We start from the raw sequence: 20592 nt of genomic DNA, 5'->3' as shown, positions 1-20592 counted from the left end.
CCAGCAGAATGTGGAAATAGCTGTTCACTGCCTGCTACAGTGAAGGTCTGAAAAGACAGAGGTCAGAATCTCAGTTCCCCCCTAAAATGCTCCAAGCCCTGAAGACACCCAGAAGAATGTTGCATCACCCTCACGGCGAGCTATGACAGGAAGGCTGTGTTTGTTGCCTTTTCAGTCACCCAGGACAATACAGAGCAGTGCATTTAGAAAACAAACCCCCAGAAATGCCACAGATAAACATTCACATTCCGGGGGAACCCTGAAGGTCAGATGCTCCTAAAATCAACAGGCAAAAGTATTTTTCTTCTAGGCCAATTGTTCTACTTTCTAAGGGACATTAATTACTCTTGTATTAAGTCTAAGAATTAAAGGTTTTGTTTTATAACAGCCAAATGAAGCAAGGCAGAGGAACAGTATAAATTAGTAACAAATGGTTCAGAAGCACACACAATATTTCTGTAAATTCTTTATTGCATGGATTAAGAAAAAAGTATTCCCTTTTCTACACCAACTCTCAGGGTCCAAAGAGTTACAGGGTCTGCCTTGCATACAGGCCAGTTGTTGTGATGCCAGAAGAAGCAGTTCAATTTTCCACAAGTTTTACAAAACAGGAAACCAAACAACAGTTAAAAAACACCCACCAGAGCTCTCATTACAAGGACAGTTGCAAGCCTGTCACCGATGTAATTAATTCATCCCAATTTACAGCGCAGCTTAAACCACCTCGCTGGTGTAATTAATTCATGCCAATTTACAGCACAGCTTAAAGCACCTGGCTCTGATGGACATTATCCAGCTTAAATCTACTGTTTCTTCTCCAACATCTTCGCTGCTGTTGGGTGTTTAATTCTAGAGGGCTCTGAGCTCCCTGCAGGACGTTCCCACTACGGACCCTTGGCTTTGCACTCGTTTCGCGTTAAATGGTGGTAAAAATACGATGAAGCAGAGGCAGCAGAGAACAACAATCGTGTGTGTCAGGGGCTCTGGTGGCACCTCAGAGGCTCCAGAGCATGGCCACAGCCTTGCAGATCCCCACGTCGTGGTAGTTAAAGTAGCAGAGGCCGGCGAAGGTGGCGGCCGACAGCACGTACAGCCCCGTGTTGGCCACTTTAATGGCTGTGTCTCCGTGGACATAATCAGTGATTACCTGGCCAAGACCCCTACAGGACAAGAGAAAAAAGCTGGAATCAGGCAAGACCATCCACTGAAATCCACCAAATCCACCCAGTTTATGCCAGCATTCCAAGATGCCTCAAACATTTATTTTTTACCCGCTCACATCAACAAAAAGAGGAGGCGTCTATTTAAAAACCAAAATCGCACATGTTCTGTTAGAAAACACACACATTGGCTCCAGGTTTTGTTAATGGCACTGAGGAAACAAGGTGCTGAGCACAGCTCCTCAGACAACAGAATCCTTAGAATCTGCATCCAAGAGAGAGCAGCTTATCTGACTCCCAAGGACTGAAGAAGAGGAAGACAAAGGAAATATCCTTCAGGCTCGAAGAGCAAGGTGTGGATCTGGGACCTGACCTTGCCACAAAGGCACAGAAGGCTCCTGGATGTGTATTGGGATTAGAAGGGTGGCAACCAATAAAATTACCATACTTTGGGGTTTTTTTCTATATCTGTTAGACTGAAAATGACCTCTTGTCTGGATTTAAACCATGCAGCAAGAGAAGACACAGGATGCTGTTAAGCTCTGGGGAGAAGCTCTCAGTCCGGGTGAGGAAAGTGCAAGAATCCCTGGCACAGATTTTGAGGGGAAAAACTGAGATTTAAGAAAACCTGGCACCACAAAGTACCACAAAAATCTGCTCTATCCTTGTGGCAGGGAACTCCAAACCAGTCTCACCTCAAGAAGGTGAGGGCTGCCAGTCTGGCCAACCATGCAGCTGGATCCACTCCTTGTCCCAACTGATCAAGGACCACAGCAGAATAAAAGGAGCAAGCATCCATTCCCCAGGAATCAAGGAAATAACAATCCAGGTCTCCACTGCTCTAGTGGAGTCTTTGCTGTGAGCTCTTTACAGAACCTCATCCCCACTGAGATTACAAAGCCAGCCCACAGCACAGAGCTTTAAAGGAAGAACTTGGTTTATATAGGTGTGCCCTCTTTCTGTTCCCTCCGTTTGTACAACACTGATTCTTCTACAAGATAAAAACACCCAAGATCCTACACATCCAGTGGCAAGGAAGTGCTCCTGAGGTCAGACTGTGCAGAACACTGGAGGATTTTTATGGATTCCTCAACAGTAATATATATCCTGTCTTCTGAGAGAACTGTGTGGCAAAGGAAGGCCAAGGTACAACCACTCCTGTGAAAGATCACCACAACTCGGAGACCAAGCACGTTGCCTCTTTCCAGGTGTTCTGCCCTACATCAGGAAAAAAGCCAGCAGAGTTGCTGCCATGGACAGATTTCAGCCAGAAGGCTTGGAGCCACCCTGACTTCAATCCTGAGGGACTCTGTGCTTACCAGTGGCCGTGGAGGGTGAGGGCAGCAGCCAGGGAATAGTCCACGGCGGGTCCTGGGCACAGGTAGGCTGCAGGGAGGAGCCCCAGCAGGAGCACACTGACAGCTCTCTCCCCTGTCCAGTGCAAGGATGCAGCCTTGGAACCGCCTGCAAGGAGAAACAGTTCTCAGGGCAAAGCCCCTCTTCCAGTGCTGGGACCTGAGAAGCAGAGACCTCCCCCTGAGCAGCACCACACTGTCTGCTGGGAGCTGGTTACTGAGCCTTCCTCCAGGCAAAATGAGATGCCTTGGAATGAATTCCTGCTGTAGAACAGAGATCTGTTTTCAGTGTCACTGGAAAGGAGTGTCTTTAAAGGCAAAGCATCTTTGTCTGGTGTTTTTCCTGCCATTTACTTCTCCCACTTTCTGAGAAATGGCTTTGGGACCCAGACAGACCCAGCTACGAGATCCAGTTAATGGCACACCATGGTGACTCTGTGCAGTCCTGCCCAGGAAGCAATATTGCTATTTTTAGCTGTAAAGAACAAGATTAAACTCGGGGACCACCACCTATGACCTGAGGGATTTCAGTCCTCCACTGATACTCAGCTGGGCACAATCTGAACCACGTTAACAGGTGACTCTAGAAACAGAAATATCAGTTAGGGAGCTCTGTAACCAACTTTTTGGAATCATGCAAGTTAAGGAGGAAAAAAGCCAAAAAAACACCTAGAAGGTTGTGGAGCAACCCAAAACCTTAACAGCATAAGCAATACTTGGATGTCAGCATCAGCCCGGGCTAAAAACATCAAGAAATGACTCTACAAAATTACCTTTATAATACAATACCCCAAAGTGCTTACCTAACACACAGATAACATCCATCCACCTAAACCAAAATACAAATGTTTATTTTTGCGAGGAGAAAAGAAACTTAGAAAGTGACAAGATAAGGAAAGCAAAGGACCTGAAGCAAAACACGAGAGGGATTTGTGGACTAATAAGTCTGTGGAATAATAAATAATAATAAAAAATAAAGCTGTCCCTGTAGAACTCCATGGCCCAAAGCCCTTCACACACACGCAGGAAGTCTGTGGTTAATATAAAACCCAGAAGAGTAAAGGAATGAAATTGCTTAGCCATTTTTAAGCCAATTTCTTTTCTTAATCTTTTCAGTTAATGAAGCATTTCTCCATGTTTTCCACTTGAAGGTGCACTGAAATGGCTACAAACACCCTTAACCTGCAGTCACAACACTGCTAGTGAATCACAGTAAGTTTAACCTTCTGATTCCTAAAAACATTTCAACCTTTTTTTCCCACACCTTTGTTAATGAGCAGAGATTTACTATTCAGCAACAAGTCGATATCTCCTATTTAAGGACTCCCAGCACTCCCACACTGGACACTGACATCCCAAACACCAGTTTCAAATCCCAGCAGTGTGACAACACACAGACCTTGTTTTAAATCAGACCCAGACTAAGTGCAAATCAAAATGCTGTTAAGTGCAGATAGTGCTGCTGAAGTTGATGGCAACACATTACAGACAACCAGAGCCACTGCAATAGCACAATATCCCTTCTGCTCTTAGTTACTCACAGCTGCCACTTAAAATCCTTTACCTGGCCAAAAAGTTTACAGAATCACAGACTGGTTTGGGCTGGAAGGGACCTTAAGCTCATCCCATTCCTGTGCCCTTGATACCACTGTGCCACAACCACCTCCATCACCTCTGTCCTTTATCCCTGCACCTCTCCTGGTCCCTTGGCAGACCCAGACCAAGACCTGGTTCCTTATAACCCTTTTTAATAGAATCATAGAATGCTGAGGATGGAATGGACCTTAAAGGTCATTTAGTCCTGAACACCCTTGCCCTGGGCAGGGACACCTTCCACTGGACCAGGATGCTCAGAGCTCCATCCAGCCTGGCCTTGAGCACTTCCAGGGATAGGGGAGGTACCACCTGAACAAGGGGGCTCCCCTGACCCCGAGAAAACCCCACACACTCACATCCACAAACACACTGTGGTGGGTTACCCTTGGCTGCACAAGTGCCCACCGAGCCACTCCCAGCCGGACAGGGGAGAGAGAATAAGGTGGAAAACAACCCATAGGTCGAGACAAGGCCCTTCACTAGAGCAAAACCAAAAGCGGGCGCACAAGCAAAGAGGAAAAAAAAATAGCAGGTTTATTCTCTACTTCCCATCAGCGAGAGATGTCTGGATGCTTCCCGGGAAGGGCTTCGGCCGCTTCCCAGAAAGAGCTTCAGCAGGCGCGGCTCCGGGAGGCAAACACTGTAAATAACGACTGTCCCTCCCCTCCTCCTTCCCTTGGCTTTTACACCTCATGGTTTGGAACATCCCCGTGGCCAGAGCGGCCCAGCGGGTCCCGCGGGGGTCCTGCCCGCCCGGCAGCGCTGGGTTGTTGCCGGGGGGATCACCACCGCCCCCAGCCGCAACTGCCGCAGGCCCAGCGCTGCCAGGGGGCTCCGGGGAACGAAACCGCATCTCAGCCGGCCCCGACCCCCCAGACACCAAGAGCCCAGGCACGTACCGTGTCCCCCCCCCCCCCTCCCCCCCACCCCCCCCCCCCCCCCCCCCCCCCCCCCCCCCCCATGCGGGGCGGCGTGGCTGTGGCTGTCCCGCGGGCGCTGCGATGGGGCGGCGGCGGTAACGGCGGGGCGGCGGAGCAGCGGCAGAGCTGCGGGGACAACGGGGGCAGGCGATGGGCGGTCACCGGGGGTGTCCCGCACCCTCCAGGGTGTCCGCACACCCCCGAGGGGCTCCGGAGCGCCGCTCGCCCGCCCCGCAGGTCAACTCACCCGTGGCGGGCGGCGCGGCGGCCGCCCCGCGGGGCCGCAGCAGCCGCCAGCGCCATGTTCCGCCCTCCAAGGGCCACCGCGCCCGACACGGGAAAACGGCCGGGCGCCGCTTCCGCTTCCGCCGGGGCCGGGGGGACACGGGGAACGTTGGGAATGCCGGGAATACCGGGAATACCGGGAATCCTGGGAATACCGGGAAAAGGGGCGGTGCGGAGGGAACCGGCGGTATAGCGGGGACACGGAGGGAACCGACCCAGCCCGGGGCCACCCGTCCCGACCCGCCCGGTCACACCGGGGAGCGGCTTCATTGCAAATATAACAGCACGAGGGAAGGGGTTCTCGCTGCCGCAGGTGGGATGTGTGCAGGGGATTCCTCCTCTGGGAGGTTTGCGCTGGCACAGGGTTGTGCTCAGCGAAGTGGTGGCTGCGCCATCCCTGGGAAGGGTTCGAAGCCAGGTTGGAGCGACCTGGTCTGTGGAAGGTGTCCCTGGTCTGTGGAAGGTGTCCCTGGTCAACAGAAGGCATCCCTGGTCTATGGAAGGTGTCCCTGCCCATGGCAGAGGGGTGGAATTAAATGGTCTTTGAGGTCCCTTCCAACGCAAAGCAGTCTGTGATTCTGTGATTAATCCTGCCTTACACCGCACACCACCAGAGCCAGGCGCTCCTCACCCGATGAAACACCTCTGCACAAGAGAAGCTGTGCAAAATAAACACCTCTGTGAACATCTCTGTGCTAGAGCTACACTGCTACTGCAGGACTGAGCAGAGTTTGTGCAGTCTGTGCTCGTTCAGGCTGTGCCCACAACGATCACACATACAGTGCATATCCCTGCTGGCTCCTTCCCTTGTTTCATCTCCTCCAAGTCTGGTCAGGCACAAACACAGGGAGAGCACAAGCACCACCCAGATTTCCCAGCTCTGTCCCTGGGCTTTACTCCAAAACAGTGACAAAAGCAGCAGACACGTCTGGGTTTATTCATTTAATTAAAAGGCTTGGCTGTTCACTGCAGGGAGAGAGGCCCGGTACCAGTTTCTCCAGTAACACACTGGGCAGACCAGAGACAGAGCACAACACCCACCAAGGCCGCTCTGTCAGCACAAATGGTTTCAGCATCCCCAGAGAGAGTGAAGGAAGGTAGACACGATGGCCAGCCCACAGCAGGGGTGGGAGAGGAGTCTAAACCGAGCAAATGCACTGGTGTCTCTTCTTCATCTTTATGGAATTAGTCACTGCACCTTCAGCTGGAATTAAGAGTATTCCCTCAGCTCCCTGCTGTGTCCAGCTAACCCTGTGCATGCCCCCACAGGTGTGCTTTTGGTGGAGGATGGGAAGACAAAGCTACTGCGGGGTTAAATCCAGTGGCATTTCCTCTGTTGTCAGACCTGTTGTCTGTCCTCTCTCCTGCTGCCAGTCCTGGCCATTATTTAGGTAACCCAGAAAAGCAACCTGTTAAAACTTAATTTAAAAAAACAAACAAACAAACAAAAATGGTGCAAACGTGCCTGCCTCCCCCCTGCAGAGAGCATGTAATGTTTTCGGGCATCAGAGGTCAACCTGGTCACAGAGAAAGAATCTGAAGCTGGCAGGACAAGCCTACTTGTCAGACAGGTAACTGCTCTCCTGGATTTCCGAATGCCAAGTCCCTGGAAAGCAAGGGAGCATCTCCTGCAGGCTGCCAAGGCTCAGCTCCTCCCCGTGGGCTGGCCAGGTGTGCATAAACCACAGTGCTGGGACAGGTTGTACCATGGGGCAGTGCTGAACAATAAATACCTGGCCCTGTCCTCCCCCTCACAGTTTGAGCTGCAGCCCAGACCCGTCAGTCCTCATCTGAGCTGTCCTCAGACTTCTCATCACCCGCCACCTTCCAGTTCTTCCTCTTGCTCCTCTTCTCTGGCACTTCACTCTGCCTCTCCGACGCGGAGCTGGCACGTTTCTTCCTCTTCCTTGGGGGCCGTTTCTCTTTCCTCCCCTCAGACTCACTGTCCTCAGAGCTGCTGGTGCATGAGCTGCTTGCATGGGAAAAGTCACTGTCCTGCCCAGAAGAAGAGGTAGGTTCCTTGGCAGGCACTTTCCTGGTCTTTTTCTTGCGCTTGTGTTTTCCTTTCCGGGTGCCTGGAGTCTCCTCTGCCGAGCACTCGCTCTCCCGGGAGGAATCTGTGGAAGTTTTCCCCTGCTCCTTTTTCTTTTTCTTCCTCTTTTTGTGGGAGCGCTTTTTCTGCTTCTTCTTGTGGGATTTCTTTGTTTTTTTCCTCTTGTGGGACTCACGGGCAGTTTGCTTCCCCAGGTGGGATTTCTTCTTCCCATTGACAGCGTTTTGCTCATCTCCTTCTTGCTGGTCACTGCAAAAAGAACAGGAGGGTGTTCACTGTTGATGATCCTGCTGGGTGCAGGTTAAAAATAATTAATTCTGTCTAAGATCTTATTTTTCAGTTAAGTCTCCACTCTCCAGGACAGTGCAAGGATTTATTTACCTTCCAGATTCACAGGTTTCAGTAACTCCAGCTAAACCTCAGTGTCTAATTACTATAAAAGATTTGATCCCCTCCTAAGACTTGCACCACATTAATTGATTTTTTTTTCATGTAACAGTAAGGCTTTACATTCAAGGCTGATCTATATACAAAATTTAAAACTCAGGGAACTGTAAAATTCCCTGCCTAACTTGACAGAAGGAGGATTCTGGATCCATCAGTGAAGCTGCTTGCCTTACCTGTCTGTATCGAATTCTTCAGGGTACAGCTCTTTATACCCACTGTGCCCCCACCTGTAAGAAAGCAGAACCATCTGTCAGAAACAGGCAATGTGTTTGAGGATAAAAATACAATTCTGAAAAGCCAGAGCCACAGAAAGGACGTGAGTTTAGACAGGGAGGAAGGAAATATGGCCCATTTGGTTGGTGCTAATTAAATGTACCTCAAGTTCTCACTCTCTTTTCCATTTATAGTTAGAGAAAACTACAACTCAAATTTCTTTGAAACAACCCTGGAGAGCACTAGTTTGTGTTTCTTGAGATTCCTTTAAGCTCCTTGGGCAAAGTAATAAATATTAAGCTTAGGGCTGAGCTTTTGCTGCTTACTGTGGCTTAGAAACTCAAATTAGGTGTTGTGTGACACTGCAGAAGTTTGTACATGTCACTTATTCATTCTCAAGATGAACTCCAGCATTATTTTATAGGAGTACACATTGAACAGAAAAATGTATACAGGACTCCAGAAAGGTATTTTAATTACACTTATAATCCCAGAACGTGAATCTCCCCACAGACCTGTCTGGCATGTTGGCTTCACATTCATAGAGCTTTTTATTCCAGGATCGGGCCCTGAGGAGATCATCTTCCACCAGGTCAAGGAATTGGGGGTTCCTTGTTTTCCACTCAGCCCTGTGTCCCTCCTCATCGAAGCCATCGCTGCGCATCCGACTGCTGGGGGCGAGAGAACAGGGTCCTTCAGCCCAGCCCTGAGGGAGGAACCACCCCCGAGCCCCCCAGAACCCAGCTAAGTCATTCATAACCTTGGAGATTACACAGCTAGATGAAGGCATAAATGGTCAGACTTCAGCACAGGCCTGAGCTCTTTCCAGGGACTCCTTAAGGAGAGAATAACTCTGTCTGTGGTGTCTCACCTGGAGGTGTCTGACAGCATTCTGCTTTGCCTTTTCCAGTAAGTCTCTTCTGTCTGCTTCTCCCACTCCCTTATTTTCCACATTTCTGTCTCTTCCTGAAGCTGAAAGTCACAGAAGGGAGAAAACTTTAACATCAGGGAAACTCCACAGTCACGTAGCACGAGACATCAGCTCCAGCCTCAACACTCCTGCTGAGAAAATCCACAGCAACCTTTCCTACCACCCTCAAACAGATTATTACACACATATTTAGCTGTATCAAAAGGACAGTCTCTTGATGGTAGTTCCCTACCAAAGTACATAAGGAGAAGCATAAAAAATGGTGGGTCTGACTGATTTTACCATCTCAGCTGCCCTGTCATTCACTGCCATCCCAAACATATGGACTGTTGCAGACTCCAGCACATGAATATCACCTGGAAGGACCAAGCCAACAATACCCCAGCATGTAATACTGCGTGGTTTGGCACAAATTTATGGTTGTAGACATTGACTGTACATGAGTGACTTTATAAACATATGGAATAAACAAGTTGGACCTGCTAAATTACGACAGGGATTAATTAAATACTTTGCTAAAGTTAATGGAGTTGCTTCATCTTGCACTAAAATCCTGCCTGTGCACACTAACACAAAGTTCAACTTCTTTGATGTGAATAAAAGTACATACAGAGTACAACAAGGAAAAAAACCCCAAACAATTAAAGATTTGCTACTTTTTAAAAGGCAAACCGTAATTTTCATGGGAAGTCCTGAGAGAATGTGCTTTTCACTGGGCAAGTTTATAAACAGCATAAGTATACAAGTAAATAAACAAGATTATAAGTAAATATATACACATTCCCTCCCCGGGGTGAGAACACAAGAAGAACAGGGTTAAACTGACACTGGGGAAAACCAAAACGGGGTTACACTGAACTCGAGACAAACAGGATTAAACCGAAAGTGAGACTTAAGGAGCTGATGATGGGGGCCGGTCCAACAAACTCCTTTTTATCTCCGGCAAACACCCCTGCTCTCCCCTCGCCGGGTCAGCACCACCGGGACCCGGGGATGTCCCTGGAGCCACCAGGATGATCCCGCACCAGCGGGTGACACCCACGGGAGGTCTCAGGACACGGGGATGTCCCCGCATGCCACGACGATCCCGCACCAGCGGGTGACACCCCCGGGATGTCCCCGGACACCACGATCATCCCGCACCAGGGGGTGGCACCACTGGGATGTCCCTCACCCCGGATGTCCCGCATATGTCCAAGGATGTCCCGCACCCCGCGGATGTCCCCACAACCCCGGGGGTGCCCCCGGCACCTCCGACAGTATCCCGCACATCCCAGTATTGTCCCCGCATCCGGAATATTCCCCACACCCCAAGCACGTTCCCCCACAGCCCGGGATGCCCCCGCCACCAACCGTTGAATCCCGGCCCCCGGATTTGCCCCCGCAACCCCCTCACACTGTATTGGGCCCGCCCCGCGCCGCCGGGCCCTGTGCGCTGCCGCACCTTGTTGTGCGCCCCGGTGTTGCCGGATGCGTTCCGCAGCAGCACCTTCCCACGGGTCACCCGCGGACATTGCTCGGGCCGCGCCGGGCGCCGCGATGGCGGCGGCCGGGGCGGAAACCGGCGGGCGGCCCCTTCCGGCGGCGTCTCCCGGTCGGCGAGGCGCGGCCATGGCGGGTGGGCCCAGCGCCGGGCTCGGCCCGCGGCCGAGGGGCAACAGAGCCCTTCTTTTCTTAGGGGAGGGGGAAAACCCCCCAAACTCAAAATACACACCCACCCCCAAGATCGTGATTCAAAGAAACCCAGCTCTCAACAGCATCATACTCTTAAGCCAGTGTCTGAGGTCCCTCCCTCCCGGGTCCTGGAGTCCTTCTTTTTGGGGAAAAAAAAACCAAACCAAACCTCAAAAAAATCAGCCAGTGAGGTTGGAAAAGACACCCTGCTCACCCCCACTGTCCCTCCCCATTGCCAAGATCCCGATCCAAAGAAATCAAAACTCTCAACAGCATCATACTGTTAAGCCAGTGTCTGAGGTCCCCCCCCATCCTGGATCCTGGGGTCCTTCTTTTTGTGGAAAATAAAAAAAACAAACCACAACAATTCACAGTCATTGAGGTTGGAAAAGACACTCCCCCCCCCAAGATCGTGATCCAAAGAAATCAAAACTCTCAACAGCATCATACTCTTAAGCCAGTGTCCGAGGTCCCCCCCCATCCTGGGTCCTGGGGTCCTTCTTTTTGGGAAAAACAAACCAAACCTCAAAAAAATCAGCCATTGAGGTTGGAAAAGACGCCCTGCTCACCCTCCCCATTGCCAAGATCCTGATCCAAAGAAATCAAAACTCTCAATAGCATCATACTCTTAAGCCAGTGTCTGAGGTGCCTCCCTCCTGGGTCCTGGGGTCCTTCTTTTTGGGGAAAAAACCCCACCCAAACCTCAAAAAATTCACGGTCACTGAGGACAGACCCCAGACATTGGAAGGGACCTCCCAGGATCATGATTTAAAGAAATCCAACTCTCAACAGCATCATACTGTTAAGACAGTGTCTGAAGATCCTCCTTCCTGGGTCCTCAGGTCTGTGTTTTCGGGGAAAAAAATACCCCCCAAACCTCAAAAAAATCCCAGTCATTGAGGTTGGAATTTTCTTGGTTTAGGACTACATCATCATTGAGGTTCCTGCAAAATACAGCAGATTACAGCGAGATTTGCCAGAGCTGGGGGATGAAGAAACAACTACAGCAGCATTTAACAAAGCAAAAATTGTTTATCTCTGCACCAGTTGCCAAGCCAAATCCTTAACCCCTGCATCCTGCCCAGGTCCTGGTCACAGATTAGAGAACAAAAGCCCAGAGTGAGAATCCTTACTTTTAGATGAGTTTTGGGGGGGTGAGTTTATTGACTATTTGATCTTTAGGGGTGAATATCTCAAATACCCTTAAAAGATGCAAGTAGAAAAGGAAGGATGGAGGAATACTCGCACCACCAAACTTCAGAAAAACTAAATAAAGACTGTAAATACTCAAGGAGTACTTGAATATTTACAGTTACAGTACTTGTGTATCTACAGTTGAAAGCTGTAGATGCTTTGCTACATCACTCACGTTGCCTCAAGGAGCAGCAATAACAGTTGTGATGTGTGTTTTTTAAATAAATGGACTGGATTCACATGGTTAGAGCAGCTCTCACGAGTATTCAGTGCTGGGACAAGCCCTGCAGGTTGCCCAGGTGAGCACTGCAGAGAGGGAGGTTCCAGGTCACTGCTGCAGACAGCAAGAAAGCAGGAATTTTGGAACATCAGAGATGAAATCTGGGGTTAATAGGGTGAGTTTCACTGCCAGACTGAAAGGCTGCAGAGCAGTACAGTAAAGCCACACACAACTGAAGAGAAAAGCACTGGAACAGGGTTTAGTAGTTGTCAATTCCAAACATTTAATGGAACATGGGTTCACTAGAGCGAGTCTGGAATCAGGGTATTTTAGATCATTCAAATCCAAAACCTCAATGCACTTTTTTTTTTTGCTTAAGCAAGGCATGAAAACCAGGTATCACAGCAACCAGACACTTAAGTAGTTCCCACAAAAATATTTAATTTCCATAGTATTTTCTTTCAATATCTTTAGTGAATTCTGTAGAACTTTACAGGAGACAGTACTTAATGCAATATACAGAATAACGGATCAGCTTGAACTCTTTCTGTTAAAACTCTTCCCCCCTACTTAATTCTCCTGGTCACTTTGTCATTACTGCACAGTTGTCCTTTTCACACGAACATTTCCATGTGGAAAGTGGAATTGAAGAATGTTCAGCACTGCACCCCTTGCAGGATGCAATCACTGGGGTAACTGGACATAAGTCCAACGAACTAGTGAAGCACCTTACATACAATATATACATGGAGAGCACATTCTGCAGCTTGCTGAGGCTGGCACAACATAGACAAGTCAGGGAAGGTCTCCAATTCCAGTGACTAAGTCAGAGCTTCCTATGTTAGAATGCCTGAAATAAAAAATTCCAAACATTCAAGTCCTCACATGATTTAATATCCACTGGTGGGATTATCAGCATGTGTGATTTGTCTACATTGGCTTCCAACACACGGACTCTCCTGAACATTCTGCAAAACAGTTACTTCCATGGCATCAGGGTGTGGTGGTAACTTAGCAGGAGGAACAGCAACTGCAGAGCTTTCAGACAGAAAGCACATGTGAGTGAAAGTCCAGGAGCGGGACCCGAGAGCTGTGACCCCACAGCCAGCGCTGCTCCTTCACCTTAAAGTGCTCAAAAGGGATCACGTAGCTGAGAGGATCCAGACCAGAGCCAAATTCCAAGAAAGATTTGGAACGCTGGCACTTGGCCTTTGAGAACTAACCCCAGGCACTTCAGTCCCTCAGTGCGTTTGCCATCTCCCCCACCCCAGGCATGGGATAATATGGGAATTCACCTTCTGCTGACTTGTTTCAGTGACCAATCTCATCTGCACTCCTGTGAAGAGATGACTGTAATTCATATTTCTGAGAACACGACATTGCTGGTTTGCACCCCTTTTTTGAGGAGCAGCTGGCAGTGGGCATTCTGCCAGGGTCAGCTTTAAATCTGGGATGCTTAACTCTGTTTTTGGAAGAGTTTGCAAGTTAACTAACTGTATAAAAATACAGTGTAGCTGTAATATTGCTCCGAAAAGCACTTTTGCAAACTTTTTTTCTGTACAGACTGGTAATAACATTACCAGATAATATAATACATATTTTAAATTAAAAAAGGAACTCTCTTAAAGTCGGAACACTACAGTCTAAATAGCTTGTTTAAAACACAACAGTGTGACCCAGGAAAATTCTGCTTGCTTGGGTAAATTATAGCAGCATGGTTACTGGCTTCTCAAGGAAACCCTTGAACTCTGCAAGCCACTGTGCTCCCACTGCTCCATCCACAACACGATGGTCACAGCTCAGGGTAACAGACATCACGCTGGCCACGTCAAAGCTGGAAGGGAAAAACAATAAGAGAAGAAACAGAGAAGGTTAACACGCTCCCTACAAGTCAGTGCCACTCACAGAGCAGGAAAGCTTTTCTTGGAGGGCCAGGAATAGAAGGTGGTGCTTGGTGACAGATGTTTCTCCCTGTGGACTCCTGGAGAGCAGATCATGTTCGTTCTTTTAAGGAAAACTAAGGAACTGACTTAACTGAGACACTGAGATCCCCCTTTGTGTGTTCCCCTTAGGACAGGCAGCTCAGCTTTCTCTGCATCACAAGAACAGCCCCACACAGTCAAAGAGACACTTTACCCAGTGTCCTCATGGTCAGGGAGAGACACCCAGGACTGTTAAAATTTTCAATAAACCTAAGCATTCTCCTGGCTCTGTGCTAGTGCAAGTTCCAAGCAAGGGGATATTATACACAGGTCACTTGGATTATAACCTATCCCTCAGGTTTTCCTAAATGCAAATTTAAGCAGGTTGTTGAAGTGGAACAGGTGCCTGAACTGTTGTGGACCCCAGACATTTCCTCAGCTTAATCCTGCCCCACAAAGAAAGAAACAGGCTTTCCTCACCTTGCAAAGAGGTTTCAAGAACAAATGTGTGCCAAATCCCTCCTCGGTCACTGCAATTCTCTCTAACACCTGTGTGACCCTTTCATACAAGATCTCACTGTACTTCAGAAGGTACTGAAAGCACCGTGTCAACAATAAATTTTAGGTTTTTTTAAATGATTATCTAATGGGAATGTTAGAAAACCAGCCATTATGTCAGAGTCTGGATTCAGACTGAGATGAGAACTTACCCTTTCTCATTATCAGCTGGCACCAGCCTTTGCTCTGAGGAGCCCACTGCAAGGATGCAGGCTTGAGGTGGATTGATTATGGCAGAGAAGTTCTTAATCCCATACATTCCTAAATTGGAAATTGTGAAAGTACCACCCTACAAGAAAAAAACCACATCCATGGTCAAACTACAAATGCTGTTTTCATGGAAACATGAGACTGAGGGGAGACCAGAGGGTGGTTGGGCACTGACCAGGCTCCCCAGGGCAGTGGTCACGGCCCTGAGGCTGCCAGAGCTCCAGGAGTGTTTGGACAATGCTCTCAGGGACAGGGTGGGATTGTTGGGATGTCTGTGCAGGGCCAGGGGTTGCTCTGATGATCCCTGTGGGTCCCTCCCAGCTCAGGATATTCTGTGACTCTCTGACAGCCTTTGCTCATTTCCAACAACTCAAGGGCCGCCGTGTTTGCCACCGACCCCGGTTTCTCACCTGGAATTCGTGAGGCTGAAGTTTCCCTTCCCTGGCTTTGGCTGCCAAGGAAGCCACGTCCTTGCTGATGGCAGCCAGGCCCTTGACGTGGGCGTTGAACACGATGGGGGTGATGAGCCCTGCGGGGGTGCTGACGGCCACGCTCACGTCCACCACGTGGTTCCTGCAGCACACACACACGGGCCCACTCACCCCAGCAAGAAAAACTCAGCACTGCTCAGACAGCCCTAAACTAATATGAATTTGGCCACAACTGTTTCACCTGGCACGCCATCCTTAAGGTTCTTAGCACTTTAATGAAAGCCCCTCAACCTTTGCATTATTTCTGCTCTCCCTCAAATCCCAGCAGTTCTGGTTTGCCACGAACTCTCCACTGAACAGAGAAAGTTTCTGGCTTTGACAGCACCATAAACTTACTGCCTAATGACTGTGTCCATCCACGAAGAATTTGCCTCAGGCACCTTCAAGCATGCCAAAGCAGAAGCTTTAATTAGGAAATCATTGACAGAAAGCTTAACGTTTTCCTCCTGCAAATAAAGAGATTCCAGGTGTCAGTTTGTCTCCTACACATCACCCCCAACCAATGTGGGCAGTCACAGCCAAGCACCCTTGTTCAGAGAAAATATTAAGAAAACAATCACACTACTTGCAAACATTAATATTCAAAGATAATTTAGGAGGTGAATGCATCTCCTTCATAATTTAAGAAGGTACAGTAGCTTTTAATGTCTCTCTCTCCCCAAACTTAGTGTAGAATTATTATTTTGCTTAAATTTTCTACTCTTCTTACAGTTAAAAACCTTTTCTGCCCTGCTTTCCATGTGGAATAATGGATCCCCACCAAGCAGAGCACAGAGCAGCTCTCTTAGGGCAGTCAGAAATCAGCAGGACAGTACCTGGGTGAAAGGTCTCAGCCCAGAACTCATCCACAACTGAACCACCAAACCCAGGGTGGGCAAATCCTTTACCTGATTCAGTTCTTTCCTTAGCACCAGGACTTTTCCCATGTTGACATCGATGGAAAGGTAGTAATGAGGTATTGTTTGTTTGGATTGCATCAGCCTCTGAGCAATGACCTGAGGGAGAGACATCAACCAGGCTGGAAAATCCACCACTGCAAAAAAATAACGGTCTGGGAGAGGAACAACATGTCCTTACCCTGCGAATGTTGCTGATGGGGATGTCTGTGAAGGTCCCCTCGGGTGCTGCTGCCACTGCAGCAGCTGCAGGAACTGCCCCTGGAGCTGGAGCCTGCAGAGAACAGCAGCATCACCCTCAGAACCACCCAAATATCAACTGGAACAGTGTGGGGGACAAGTGCTGGGGCTCAGCTGCCTCTTGTAGCAGCTATTTCTACTCAGCCTCATCTCTCCAGTACCCACAGGGTTCCTTCCAAGCCCTATAGTTGATTATTAAATGTATTATTTCATTTTCACTGCCCTGCCAGCAGCACACACAGCAACACCTCCACCAGCTCACAGAAAAGACAAGCCATGGCATCAGGAGGCATTTGGGCCAACAACAGCAGCAGGTTGGTGGTTCCTAAGTCTGGCTTTCCTTCTGATCCCCTCTTTCCAGCACTGTTGGGTCAGTTGGGACTGAGCTGACCTCAATCCATAACCACTTAGCACCCAAACAAAGGGGTGGGAGGACACTAATTTTGTCTCAGTGGAATATCAAAGGGACAAATAAAGGAACAAAACTTCACCTATGTATCTGGCAGGTGAAGCTTTGCAACCTTTCAGCCCACACAACCCAGCAGTGCCAGTCCCATGCAGGAACTGCCTCTCTGCAGAGCACTTCCATTCCTCTAACAGCCATCCCTACACATTGCCAGCCCACTCACTGGAGCAGCCTTTGTTGGCACAAATGACTCCACATCTTTCTTGGTGATTCTGCCATCTGGTCCAGTACCTGAGAGAGTCAAAAGAAAATGCAAGAGGATTTCAATTATTTGCAACCTTCTAAAGGTACCACTTTTAATTCAACAGAGAGAAATCATTTAACACAACTCCTGGAAGAGGGAAATCACGGATCTACAGGGACAGACACTTGACAGTGAGGGCAAGAAAGTGGAAAGGAAACCAACCTTTCACTTGGGCAAGGTCAATCCCTTTTTCTGCTGCCAGTTTCTTGGCCAGAGGACTAACTAGGATCCTTCCTGTCCGGGGAGGTGTGGGAGCTGCAGGAGTGGGAGCAGCAGCAGGCTGGGGAGGAGGAGGAGCAGCAGCAGGAGTTGGCATCACCTTAAACAGAAGGATCAAAGCCATCAGTGGAAAGTACAGTATGAGAACTGGCCCAGCTAATGACCAGTCAGGAGGACAGCAAAGATAGTCACTAATCTGAAGGAATTTTCAGATTCAGAGAAGTTTCCCAGTGGCAGAAATTAAATCAGAAATTCCCTGGGAAGGAGGCCAACTGAGCTGCTGGACTACACACCAAAAACCAGGTGAAGTAAAGAACTTATGCTCCCCATTCTCAAGGATTAGAAGCATTAAAACTGGGATGAGCAACAGGCTGGAGAAGAGATGACAATGAATCTGTTCTAGTTTTTGGAAAGCAAACTAGTGATCACTTCTCCCCAACACATGGACCAGCCTTGCATTCACAGATCAGAAGCATTTCTGTTGAAGCCAGGGCTTTACACTGTCAAACCAGCACAACAGTTCAGATCAGGCTTCTCAGTGGTCCCCATGACTTCTCTCACATGCCCAGAATGGTCCTTACTGGTGGAGGAGGAGGAGAAGGAGGAGCTGCTGCCTTCATGTCAGTCACTGCAGCAGCCTTGTAGTCAGCAAAGGCTGGAATATCAGCCTCTTTCTCCACAATGATGCAGAGAGCAGTTCCCAGTGGCACGTCTCTTGTTCCTTCAGGCACCAGGATCTTTGCCAAGTAGCCTTCCTCCTGCACTTCAAAGCCTGTGAGGGACAGAAACAACCTTGCTTTGGTGTCTGATGCAGCTGAGGAGTTCCTCCAAATGCTGCTCCTGGAGGCTCTGGTAGCTAAAGCCCTGTCCTGCATTTAGTGGCAGGAAAATCCTTTGCAGTGCAACCAGTAGGGAAACCTCTCCACGTTGCCAAGAAGGATTGATGAGGAAATGTTTTTAGGGGCTCCAATGTTTAGCCTTCCAATGCAATGAGAAGTTAACAAGACCTGTTTTAGCTGTCCCACAGCATCACACCCTGAGCAGCCAGAGAACAGCTGGCAGAGGCTGCTGTGGATCCTTTTAAGGGATCCCTTCTTGGCTTTGGACTCACCTATTGTGGCTTTATCTGTCTCAATTTCGGCCAGTAAGTCGCCCTCATTCAGCTTCTCCCCAACCTTCTTCTCCCACCTCTGCACTGTGCCCATTGTCATGGTGGGTGACAGAGCAGGGAGGGTGATCTGGGAAGCCAGAGAACACAAGAGAATCAGGTCCTGCTACTCCAAAAGGATCAGGAACACAGTTGTAACCCCTGATAAATGATGCCAACCTAAAGAAGCAGCCAGTCTTTAATGCACTCCTAGATCTGGCTCCATGACAGCAAAGCACAGTGCTGTCCCACAGTGCTGCTTTGGCTTCTCTTAGCAAGGCCTGAGCAAGAAAGCAAGAGCAAAGAGCAAGAGACCTCCACATGAAAATAATCATTACCAGCCCACTGGGAGAATCTGGCAGCTGCTCCCTGCAGGGCTAAAAAGAAGGCTGAAGCAAGTCACTTGGGCTGTGATAAACACATGGGGAGCAAAACTGATGAGCAAAAACAGATGAGGCAAGTAGAGGGAAGTTTAGTAGCCAAAACACAGATTAAGAAGCCATTCCTTAATTCTTTAGTTACTGGCTTGGAGTGACATCTCAGACAAATCAGTTCCCACATGTTTTATCTGTGGGATGAGGTTTGGTATTTCAAATTTTCTTTTTCAAAAGAATGTCACAGAACGCTCTGCCACAAAGTGCTCAAAGGCAACAGTGGATGTACAGTTCAATATCTAAGCAAGGTAAAAGGATTATCCACAAACACAACTCGTTATTAGTCACCCACAAACCCAGCTGGTGTGTTCATCAGAGTGTCACAGACTTGAGTTCTGCTCTGAGATGTGAGCAGGGCTTGCACAGCTTATTCACACTAAACACGAGGGCTTTTTATACCAGAACTGCCCAAATAATGCAAACATAGCAGGTTTTTCAAGACAACAACCCTGGAGAGACAAGCCTTTCCTCCACTAGCAGGTGGGATGCTAAAATAAATCCCTGAAAAAAGCTTCCTGGGGTCTCCCACAACACCTGCTTTAAGCACATAACAATTGAAGTGACATGTGCTCCTGCAATCACAGTTAATAAATTCCCACTCCAGGTAGTTTGTATGACAAAATGCCCCACAGGCAGCAATGCTAGTGGCAGAAAAAGAGTGCAACAAGCCTTAAACCAGGAGCAATGCTCTCTTACCTGCATGTGAGGAGGGTAAGAGCTGCCAGGAGCCTGAGGAGAAGGCTGAGATGGTGGGGGGGGAGCTGCAGCTGGAGGGGGAGGCACTGAGGCTGCAGGGGGAGCAGCTGCTGCAGCATCCAGGGTGTAATTTTTAAAGGCATCAACAAATTCAGGCCTAGAAGAAAACACAAAGCCCCAGACCCAGTCAGATGTGTGAAAGGCTTAGGGACCATCAAGGCACCCCAGAAGTCCCAAGAGAGAGAATTAAACTCAAGGGTTCCCAAAATACATACTTTTCTACTGTGATACATATTATGGCCCCAATAGGCACATCCCTTGTTCCTTCTGGCACCAGGATCTTGGCCAGGTAGCATTCCTCCAGGCTCTCAAAGCCAACTGTTGCTTTGTCTGTCTCCACCTTCGAGAGAGAACAGGAACGTGGTGATGGCAACGGAACTGGTGGGCTCGGAGCCTCCCAGTCTGTCCCAGGGTCACCCAGGACACACAGTTCTGGGACAGCACCCAGGACACACGTGCAGCTCAGGAGGAAGCAGGCCAGGATACCTCTGCTATGAGATCCCCCTCGTTGATCTTGTCGCCCTCCTTCTTCTCCCAGCGCGCGATGGTGCCCATCTGCATGGTGGGGGACAGCGCTGGCAAGGCCACCTGTGGGGGACAGGGCAGTGTCACCAGGGCAGGGACCACACACGGGCCAGGGAGGGAGCCTCAGCACAGCCTGGCACAGGGGGCACAAACCTGCTGCAAATCCCCAGTGGGTAAAGACCTCAGGGCAAACCCATGTGGGTGCTGAGGTGAGACACTGCAACAGGCTGTGGCTGCCCCATGCCTGGAAGTGTCCAAGGCCAGGCTGGAGCAACCTGGGATAGTGGAAAGTGTCCCTGCCCAGGGCAGGGCAGGTGGAACGACATGATCTTTAAAATCCCTTCCAACCCCTTAAGCTTCTATGATTCTACCCAGGGTTATAAGGGGCCAGGTCTTGGTCAGGGTCTGCCAGGACTCTCCTGGCAGGGATAAAGGA

General features: G+C 49.2%; 3 protein-coding genes across 3 annotated transcripts; all 3 read right to left on the bottom strand.

Moving 5' to 3' along the window:
- Positions 1 to 453: 453 nt before the first annotated feature.
- On the bottom strand, positions 454 to 5586 carry SDHD (succinate dehydrogenase complex subunit D). Its single transcript, XM_018078580.2, has 4 exons — positions 5532 to 5586; positions 5279 to 5461; positions 2480 to 2642; positions 454 to 1160 (listed from the first exon to the last, which is right to left on the bottom strand). Exons 1-4 carry the CDS (start codon positions 5584 to 5586, stop codon positions 995 to 997), a joined length of 567 nt encoding a protein of 188 aa, XP_017934069.1. The 3' UTR covers positions 454 to 994.
- Positions 5587 to 6234: 648 nt separating this feature from the next.
- Positions 6235 to 10449, bottom strand: NKAPD1 (NKAP domain containing 1). The gene is made up of 5 exons (XM_018078740.2): positions 10405 to 10449; positions 8901 to 9001; positions 8545 to 8700; positions 7990 to 8043; positions 6235 to 7618 (listed from the first exon to the last, which is right to left on the bottom strand). Exons 2-5 carry the CDS (start codon positions 8981 to 8983, stop codon positions 7096 to 7098), a joined length of 816 nt encoding a protein of 271 aa, XP_017934229.1. The 5' UTR covers positions 8984 to 9001; positions 10405 to 10449; the 3' UTR covers positions 6235 to 7095.
- Positions 10450 to 12409: 1960 nt separating this feature from the next.
- DLAT (dihydrolipoamide S-acetyltransferase) lies at positions 12410 to 20398 on the bottom strand. Its single transcript, XM_025895765.2, has 14 exons — positions 20350 to 20398; positions 20118 to 20278; positions 19847 to 19971; positions 19572 to 19728; positions 18406 to 18532; positions 17876 to 18066; positions 17238 to 17394; positions 16995 to 17062; positions 16307 to 16399; positions 16117 to 16224; positions 15566 to 15675; positions 15149 to 15311; positions 14681 to 14817; positions 12410 to 13882 (listed from the first exon to the last, which is right to left on the bottom strand). Exons 1-14 carry the CDS (start codon positions 20396 to 20398, stop codon positions 13753 to 13755), a joined length of 1776 nt encoding a protein of 591 aa, XP_025751550.2. The 3' UTR covers positions 12410 to 13752.
- Between the last annotated feature and the right edge of the window lie 194 nt (positions 20399 to 20592).

The sequence above is a fragment of the Manacus vitellinus genome, unplaced genomic scaffold, assembly GCF_001715985.3.
Source record: "Manacus vitellinus isolate BGI_N305 unplaced genomic scaffold, ASM171598v3 scaffold_41_pilon, whole genome shotgun sequence".
Classification (NCBI taxonomy): Eukaryota; Metazoa; Chordata; class Aves; order Passeriformes; family Pipridae; genus Manacus; species Manacus vitellinus.
Note: the sequence above shows the minus strand (reverse complement) of the source record. Positions and strands in the feature narration are given on the sequence as shown.

Excerpts from the sequence above, each read along its gene's own strand:
- SDHD (XM_018078580.2), bottom strand. The coding sequence starts at position 5,586 with ATGAAGCCGCTCCCCGGTGTGACCGGGCGGGTCGGGACGGGTGGCCCC. Across the intron at positions 5,462-5,531 it reads GACGGGTGGCCCCGGGCTGG|GATTCCCGGTATTCCCGGTA; the intron begins GTCGGTTCCCTC and ends CGGTATTCCCAG. Across the intron at positions 1,161-2,479 it reads CTCACCCTCCACGGCCACTG|GGGTCTTGGCCAGGTAATCA; the intron begins GTAAGCACAGAG and ends CTTGTCCTGTAG.
- NKAPD1 (XM_018078740.2), bottom strand. The coding sequence starts at position 8,983 with ATGTGGAAAATAAGGGAGTGGGAGAAGCAGACAGAAGAGACTTACTGG. Across the intron at positions 8,044-8,544 it reads GAAGCCAACATGCCAGACAG|GTGGGGGCACAGTGGGTATA; the intron begins GTCTGTGGGGAG and ends GCTTTCTTACAG. Across the intron at positions 7,619-7,989 it reads GAAGAATTCGATACAGACAG|TGACCAGCAAGAAGGAGATG; the intron begins GTAAGGCAAGCA and ends TTCTTTTTGCAG.
- DLAT (XM_025895765.2), bottom strand. The coding sequence starts at position 20,398 with ATGGGGCAGCCACAGCCTGTTGCAGTGTCTCACCTCAGCACCCACATG. Across the intron at positions 18,067-18,405 it reads GACAGATAAAGCCACAATAG|GCTTTGAAGTGCAGGAGGAA; the intron begins GTGAGTCCAAAG and ends TGTCCCTCACAG. Across the intron at positions 15,312-15,565 it reads ATGGACACAGTCATTAGGCA|GAACCACGTGGTGGACGTGA; the intron begins GTAAGTTTATGG and ends TGTGTGCTGCAG.